This window comes from Scardinius erythrophthalmus, assembly GCF_964197995.2.
Source record: "Scardinius erythrophthalmus genome assembly, chromosome: 14".
In the NCBI taxonomy this organism is placed as follows: Eukaryota; Metazoa; Chordata; class Actinopteri; order Cypriniformes; family Leuciscidae; genus Scardinius; species Scardinius erythrophthalmus.
The window spans coordinates 33,961,601-33,970,874 of NC_138234.1; the positions used below are offsets into that span (position 1 = coordinate 33,961,601).

Below are 9,274 nucleotides of genomic sequence, written 5' to 3' on the forward strand. Positions count from 1 at the left end.
GGAAACTTTTGCAGAAATATGATGAACAATATATATATATATTTTTTTTGGTTTAATCATGCATTTAACTTTATTTATTTATTTATTCATTATTAAAAAAAAAAAAGTACTGTAGTTTCTTATTACATTACAACTATATGTATTACAAATTGTCACTTATGCCAGTTCTGGCTATTTTTTTTTTCTTATTTTATTGTTATTATATTTAATTATTTTGATTGTGAGATTATTTTTTATGTTAGTAAAGGAACCTCCCCTCAAAATTCTTAATACCATATTCATAATACATTTAATTTTTGTTTTAAATTTTGTTTCTAATTTCATTCTCACTTCTGTTGTGATTTAATATATATATATATATATATATATATATATATATATATATATATATATATATATATATATATACACACACACACACACACACACAGTTTATATACATTTAAAAATACATTAAAACAAAAAATACATACATAGAAATATAATTTTTATTATATATAATTTTTTGTTTTATTTAAATAGAAATATCATTTAACTTAACAAATATGCATATTAAATATGTATTTGTATTGCTATTTTATTAAATATTTTAGTTGTTAAAATTTTAGTTAATAAATATGTAATATGAATTTAAACCAGTACAACAATTACAATATTTCTTCCTTTCATGATGATTCTGGGAATTATAATAATTGATTATGCTTGATTATTGTCACAATGTCACAATTTAAAACAGGCTACAAATCATAATAATTACTTATTATTATATTATTACTTTATTTCTTACTCAAACATTAAACATGCGATTCAACAATGCATTCAAACATAATATGCCTACACACACACACACACACACACACACGCACACACACAGGGGCTTTGACTACATCTGCCATTTGGTTAGGTGATGTTCCCAGACTGCGTTTCACACAGAAAGACTACATTTTCTTGGAAGATGTTCACAGAGTCCACAGGGGCTGATGTTTGCGATGATAGGCATGGCGATGAACACGTGTTTGGCTGAAGTTCATGTTTGTGGAGCTTCATTCCGAGCCGTTGGAAGAAGAGAGAATGGTTATACCGTTCCAGTCTAATCATCTGAAAATCTGAAACACTTGTACCGATGTCTGTCGTGTGGTTAAAGTAGTGCCATATTATGATGAATGGATATCTCAATAAGCATCTGTGAAAAAACAAAAAATATATATATCACACCACCCTTTTGGAAAGATCTTGTCTGCTGAATAAACTGTCTAGCCATGCATGTGGGGCAAGAAAGACATTAATACCTGATTGAAACATCAGAACGCTTGACTTTGCTGTGTCTTGAGAAACTGGATACGTCCCAAGCTGCAATGAGTTGCTTGCAGAAACAGGGCTGACGTTCATGAATGACTCACACACACACACACACACACATGGAACAATGTGCCAATCTCCGGCACAGACGTTTAAAGACTCCATGAAATCAAAATGAGAGTTTTGTGGCTTTTAGCGCATGTCTGCAAGCTTTGAGGTCATCTTTATGCTAGTGTACTCCAGAAATATGACACATTTCACTTTTGGCAGATGGGCCAGTGACTCGTAAGAGTGAAAAGAGTAAAGAAAATCTAAAGTAACACAAATGAAGTGTCATTAACACAATATCATTAAGTTTTCATTGATATTTCAAAAGACTATTGAATATTTTTCAAATATTAATAACATTCCTTTCAAGAATTGTATCTTTGTTCTTCATTATGATATCAGGACAGTTGTACCACCCTGCACTTTAACTTTATGCCCTAAAATAACATGTTTATATATATATATATATATAAATATATTAGTGCTGGGCAACGATTAAAATTTTTAATCGCGATTAATCGCATGATTTTCTTGCGATTAATCGCGATTAATCGCATTGTTACGAGGAAAAATTTAATAATGAATTCTAAAGTATAGTGGATAGCAGATCTAAATGTACTGCTATATACAAAAAAGTACAATAGGCTACGTGCACAATAGAACTTCCGGTTAACTTCCGTGTTTTGAGTGTGCGGTCGACTACTTCCGGTAGGTGGTGTTGTTGTTTTCGTCGTGGAGATTTTCCGGAGTCGCTAGTTTTGAGTAGACATAAGTTAGACAAAGTTTCAACATGAGCGGATTTCGGGTAAAAGAGAGGCGGTTGGCGTTTCAACGCGTGAAAAAGACCGCACTCCATTGTTGTGTACCCCTGTGTGCGAATTCGTCCAGGTACAACAGTACTGTAAGCTTTCATAGCTTTCCAGTGGATGTGTTGGTGAGAGCCGAATGGATGGTAAGAGTACGGCGGGACGACTTCACCCCAAGCAAGACGAGTCGTGTTTGCAGCAGGCATTTCCAAAAGGTCGATTTTGTAAACAACCCGGGAAAATTGAGAAGGTTGAAGAAAGGGGCCATTCCTGCTCTTTTTTCCTGGAATAATTTTCAAATACCGGTACCGAGGGCGAGCGTGTGGGAGCGGAGACCCAGAGCGGATAGCCCTCCTCCTGTCCATTACATCGACTCAGAAGAAGAGATGGAGCTGGCTACCCTGGCACCAGATCATGATTACTGTATTACTCCTACCACAGCAATGGTCGCAGATCAGTTAGCTGAGGAAAACGATACACTTCGCCAGAAAGTAAAGGAGCTCGAACTACAAATTCAGGCTCTCCAGCTGCGGAGTTGTTTAGGACTGAAGCGCTTTGCAGGATCGGACGAGGACATCCGATTTTATACCAGGTGAGTCATAATTAAGTGTTTTGAATTGCAGGAAGCTGATATCTTGTACCATATTAACAGTGATGGAAAAAAAAAATCACACAAGTCATGCACTTTAGTGAAAGTAAAGATGGGCTACTACACATGTAAAATGTTGCTCCACTAAAAGTCCACCTTACAAGAGGAAGAGTATTTTCCTTCAAGTGTACATCAAATATCAAAAGTAAAAGTAATGTAATTTATGACTAACATAATGAGATCAGGCCAAAACGTGTGCTACCTACATTACTCAACACAACCTTTCATTGTCTTTTCTTCATATAAAATAAATGTAGTGAATAAAAATTAAGATAATTGATCATGTGTAACTAAATTAGACTACCATGACTAACAGCAATGTTATTTTTGTGTTTTTTGTTTAAAAGATTCCATTCTTATGACCACCTGATGGCATTCTGGAGGCTCATCGAACCAGCAACATCAAGGATGATCCGTGTGACAAGTGTGGCAGAGAAGACAACATCGAGCAGATCAACTAAGTTGCTGCCCATAGATGAGTTATTTCTTTTTCTAAATTATCTATCAACCGGATGCACACAGAGAGAGCTTGGCCACCGATTTAACATCCATCGGACAACAGCCGGCAGGATCATCACAACCTGGGCCAACTTTCTTTACTGTGTACTGGGAGCTGTGTGTATCTGGATGACACCTGAAGAAATCACAGCCAGCCTACCTCCTGAGTTCAAGGAATATGCAGACACTCAGGTCATTGTTGACTGCACAGAACTGCGGTGTCAAACTCCATCCTCACTTGTGCTACAGAGTGAGGTGTACTCGCACTACAAATCACACTGTACCTTCAAGGCCATGATTGGCATGGCACCACATGGTCCTCTGACATTTGTTTCTGCTCTCTATGGGGGCTCTATCAGTGACCGTGAGCTCTTCAGAATGTCTGGCATCATACCTCTCCTGTCCCCTGACATGGCTGTGATGGTGGACAAGGGCTTTAGGGTGGACAACCTTGTGCCAGGAAGACTTCACAGGCCTGCCTTCCGCTCCAACAAGGAACAAATGGCAGCACAGGACGTCCTGGAGACACAGTCAATCGCGCGGCTGCGAGTTCATGTTGAAAGGCTGATCAGGCGGGTTAAGGAGAACAAACTTTTTGACACGGTAATCCCTTTGTCTATTTCAGGGAGCATTAACCAACTTTTCACTGTAGCTTGTATCTTGTGCAACTACCAAAATGGACCTCTGGTCAAAGACTGGAGAGAACATAAGAGCCAGGTAGAAATCTGAATGTTTGCTTCATGGCTGGCTGCTGCTCTTCCTCATTTTCCTTTTTTTTTTTTTTTTTTTACAAACAATATACTGATTCACACCACAATTTAGTTTTAGCTTACATTTACTGACTTTTTTTAATTAATAAATTATTTATTTGAAATCTATATTAACTTGGTCTCTCTTTGTGTTGTTTAATTTCCCCCAAAGTGGGCCTGACTCATTGAATATTAGTTTAACTTCTAGCAATACATTGGTGTGGGTTCACCTTTGCTGTGTACACTTTAAGGCAAGTGGTCAATCCTGTGTTACAACACTGTTTAGCACATATTTTCTGATTAGTAACTTGACAAATTTAAATTAACTTAAAACAACCCACTTGAAGGCCTCACACTATAATGAGATATCAACAAGAACAAAGACAGTTATTGTTTACTGATAATTCATTTTATTACTGCAGATATGCATGTAGGTATGTGTAGAAAAAAAAGAAGTCTGCTCTCTCTCTTATTTTTTGCATCACACCATTGTCCCGGTATATTCTTTGAATCAGGGTGTCTTCCTCCGCAAACACCACAAAATCGCACCACTCCATCCCTGTTAGGAGTAGCTGACCCTGCACCTGCCAGTAGTAACCATGACCCTGCTTCAATTCCAAGTTGCCGTCTTTCATTTTCAGATGTGGATAATCCACATAGCTCTTAATGTTTGGACATTTTATTTCCACAAGGCCGAATTCAGTACTTTCTGTTGGGTCAAAGACAACCCCATCTGGGGATGTACCTAGCCATGGAGTGTCAGGGTGTATTATGAAGCCACAAGGGTAGTAGTTCACCCTCTTGAGCTTGCAGTACTCTTTGATGGCATCAGCTTCCATTTCGAGACCCCTCTTCATTGCTGCTGTCTGACGGACCCCTTTGAGCAGCCGGTCTGCCATCTTATCTAAGGTGCATGGTTTAGCATGGCATATTTCCCCAAAATGTGAGGAAGTGAGTCTAGGTTTTCTCAGTCTATGCCAGTCTGCTGATGAACTTTGACTTCTAGTTGCATCCTCTATTTTGTTAGCCATCTCCCAGGTAACCTCAAGTGACTTGAAGTGCAGCTGTTGATGCTCAGTGAAAACGAACATACTGCATGATGTCTCCAGTCTGCAGCCAGCCAATGGCAAATCTGGGCGTGGTGGAGCGTCATGGTGAGGAAAAGGGCGACTTCTTGCCTTGGGTTGTTGGTATGACAGGGGACTGCCTGCTTGTACCAAACCGAGTGCAGAGTCCACTAGTGGCACCTCACAGGTGATACCCATTGTACAAATGGTTGGTGCAGAAACAGGGGTGAACTCTTTGTAGATCTCTGACACTCTGAGAATGGACAGGTCCAGCAACTCTCCACTGATGGCTTTGTACAGTGTGGACCTATTTGAAACAAATTGAGAAACACCAGTAAGATATATCACTTCTAGGGGTGGAACGGTACATGTATTCGTAGTTTACTGAAACGGTACAGAAGTCACGCTTCGGTGCTTAAAATTACACAGAGAATACACGGTATAAAAATAAATAAATAATAAAAATGTACTCCATCATTTTGACATCATTCAAAATGCAAAATGTTTAAGTTACTGTTAATTAAAATGTAATTTTAAATTTTTAGGAAAACAAATATATTAGTCAAATGTAGCAAATTCATTTTCAATTCATTCAGGTACAATTAAACATATCTCAAGGTCTTTTTGTCTTTTTATTAATTTAATTAATAAACTCATTATATAAAACTTTTGTCAGTGGACTACAGATAAACTGGTTCTATGCCTTTACTTTATTAATAAAACTTCTTTTTTTTTTTGCTTTTCCTCCATTGTACCGAACTCGTACCAAACCGTGATGTCTGAACCGAGGTATGAATCGAACCATGACTACTGTGTACCGTTCCACCACTAATCACTTAAAGGAGAAGATCACTTTTAAAATGAAAATTCTGTCATCATATACTCACCCTCATGTTGTTTCAAACATGTATGAATTTCTTTCTTCTGCTGAACACAAAGGAATATATTTAGAAGAATGTCAGTAACCAGACAGTTTTTGGGTCCCATTGACTTCTATAGTAGGAAAAATAAATACTATGGAAGTCAATGGTACCAAAAACTGTCTGGTTACTGATAATCTTCTAAAGATCTTCCTTTCTGTTCAGCAGAAGAAAGAAATTCATACATGTTTGAAACAACATGATGGTGAGTATATGATGACAGAATTTTCATTTTAAAAGTGAACTTCTCCTTTAATGACGACAAGTAACAAAACTACAGCTTTCTTGATTTGATTGAGAAAAGTAGGCCTAACAAATTAATTAATAGATTACTAACTACTAGCCAAATTCTCACCTTACTCCCTCGGCCATGGTCCTCTGCTTTGGTTTGGCAGACAGCACAGCCATCTTCTCGACGGGACCTGGTTTAACACCCTGTGAATATAGGCCATAAGCAGCGATGAGCGTATGTGATGTGTAGATGTAGTATTGAAATTATTGTTACATTATTCCAAGACTTGCCAGGGTTCTTGGCTTGTGCCACTGTTGTTCACTCTCCGTACAGCTCAGCACTGGTGGAACAACTGGAATGTCTAGCTGAGAATAATGTGCAGACTGGAAAAGTAGAGCCACACAATGGTTACAGAGCACTGATCCAGCTACACATGTACAGCTGTGATGGGCCAGCTCAACAGGGATTGAGTCCTTCAGCCCCACCTGTAACAAGATGTTTAAAAAATATATTTAAACAGGAGTAGTATAACTGATTTGTCATATATTTATATGGAATACTCAAGTAAGCTACTATTTATTTTTGTACACTGTTAGCTAGTAAAAACTTAACTTTTTACTTGTAAACACTGTTAGTAAAGGGATTAATCTTTTTCTTTTAATGTGGTCAGTGGAGCAGTTTAATTTGCAGGTACAATCAGAATCCCCACTTAAAAAGTACCAAGATTACAGTATAGCTCATTAGACTTAGCAGATTTACATACACTTCTATACCTATCTTATGTGTTTCACCTTTCACATGGGATGTTCAGCATACCTGGAAAAACAAACTATACTACCCCTACACCACTACATTGCTACTACAACACTGATTGCTGTTAGTGAAAACATAGTAGTAACTAAGCGTACACTGGTCGTTTTTGACGTGAATGGGGGACATGGTCAACCAAATGAACATGGTTAACCTAGAGAAAAGAAACAAAAGAACACGATTAACCCAGGAACATGGGTAACCATCTTAACACTACACTTATCCTACACTTAAACTGTGAGGTGGTTTAGATCTGTCCATTGACGGATGACATAACGCCCTCACACACACTACTCCTGTCACTGGATCTTTCTTGGACACTGAGTGAGAGGAAATACAAAACCAAATGAAAAATACACACAACCAGTTGATAATCATATTAACATTACAAGGTATTTAATAACACTAATAAAGTATGTTGTAATATTGACATGATTTAATGCGAGTTAAAATACTTGGCTGCTAGCTAGTCAATGTCTAACGCTAACAGCTGATCTAGCCGCTAACAGCTGAGGTAACTGTTATCGCTACTCACCTTCAAAGTTGTGGATGTAACTTGATATGTACAATCGAAATCCTTTTACACGCTTGCAACCGGGTGCAGGTGAAGAGTGGTCAACAATCCTGTGGACATCGTTCACATCAATTTTCGGGAGGCCTTGTAAACAACGAGTGAAATATGCCATCTTTCGCAATCAAAACCTGCCGTCTCGCTGCGAACCGGAAATGGTCGACCGCACACTCAAGGCGGCGGAAGTAGAACTCCTTGGTTACGTGCACGTAGCCTATAACATGTGGTTTGCAAAAACTTTAAACAAACAATGTGCTTTTTACCAGCAGTATTCCCTTACGCAGTAGCAATAAAATATTTCTTGTAAATCTCAACTTAAACATTAATTTAATCACATCAAATATTAAACCAAAGCTATTTGCCACTGCCAGGGCATTACCTTTTATCTAGCTTGTTAAACAAGTTACCATCAGAGTCCTGTTTTCTTTTTTTTCTGAACAGGTATCAACAGGTATCTTTCATCAGGGAGCAGCAGAAACAGTCTGTGTTCAGTAGCAAGTTTCCCTGTTACTGTGCATTCACAGTTCACACCAAACGCGAATAGCGCGTCAAATTCACGTCTACCGCGTTGAACATTTTGAATCCATTCGCACGTCCAGAGCCAAATTGACCCGCGTAAAAAGCAAAGGTTTGACGCGAACTGGACGCGCGCGCCGCGCTAAACATTCGCGCCGCAGGACCTCCAGACGCGCATAAACGCGTCTTTGCATTGACTTTAACATTTAAATGACTCGCGCCAGACGCTCTATTCGCGTTTGGTAGAGTGAGGTGAAGTGGTCGAGCACAAGGCGCAGCGACAAGCAGGTGCGTTCCCGTGAAACTGTCGCGGTTGTGCGCACACGCCCGCGGCGCCCGCTGCCGAAGTTGAATTGTCTTGAACTTTTTGTAAATGACGCGAGACTGAAGAGAGACTGATCCTCCCTGTTTTTGAGTTTCCTGAATCTGAATAGTTATCAGGACATCAACAGGAGGGATTACACATGGCAGAGCATCCCCACTAAACTAAGCCGGTGAGCAACGGACTTTCAAAATAATAATAAAAAAAACTGCATTAACGTGCGATAAAAAAATTGTCGGCGTTAATTAATAAATGTGTTACCGCGATAATAACGCGTAATAAAAATAAACTTTTTCTAAAGAAGAGGCGCATTCAAGTCATTATGTATGAATTGTTTTTTTTAAAGGTATTTTGACTAAATAGATTTGGATTAAAAATATATATTTTTTAAGTATTTTTTTATCAAAATACGAAATATTCATTCATAATTATCATATTTTTGGGGGGTGCACTACACGACATTTGTCAAATCTTCTAATATTTAAAAAAGTTTGTTACACAATCATGAGGATTTGCAGGGGTCCCATTTGTGGTGCATTCAAGTCATTATATGTATGAATAATATAATTTTTAATTTATTTGAATTAAATGTATATTAAATTAACTACTAGAAAAGGGGCGTCATGTCACTGACCAAATATAAACTTTACAGTCTTACAGTAAAATGGATTACAGTAACTGGCATTATATTTGACATAAATATTAGAACTCAGACTATAATAATTAAACGAATGGCCTTATAAGGCTTAACTGTGATTAAGAGACAAACTTGTATTCCAAGGACAAA

At 37.9% G+C, this 9,274-nt stretch overlaps 2 protein-coding genes across 2 annotated transcripts; one reads left to right on the forward strand and one right to left on the reverse strand.

Moving 5' to 3' along the window:
- Nucleotides 1–2,081: 2,081 nt before the first annotated feature.
- LOC308701460 (uncharacterized protein) lies at nt 2,082–5,392 on the forward strand. The gene is made up of 2 exons (XM_081383764.1): nt 2,082–2,745; nt 3,150–5,392. The coding sequence occupies exons 1-2, from the start codon at nt 2,138–2,140 to the stop codon at nt 4,027–4,029; spliced, it is 1,488 nt and encodes a 495-aa protein (XP_081239890.1). The 5' UTR covers nt 2,082–2,137; the 3' UTR covers nt 4,030–5,392.
- On the reverse strand, nt 4,090–7,730 carry LOC308701461 (uncharacterized protein). Its single transcript, XM_081383765.1, has 3 exons — nt 7,614–7,730; nt 6,392–6,753; nt 4,090–5,423 (listed from the first exon to the last, which is right to left on the reverse strand). Exons 2-3 carry the CDS (start codon nt 6,442–6,444, stop codon nt 4,463–4,465), a joined length of 1,014 nt encoding a protein of 337 aa, XP_081239891.1. The 5' UTR covers nt 6,445–6,753; nt 7,614–7,730; the 3' UTR covers nt 4,090–4,462.
- Between the last annotated feature and the right edge of the window lie 1,544 nt (nt 7,731–9,274).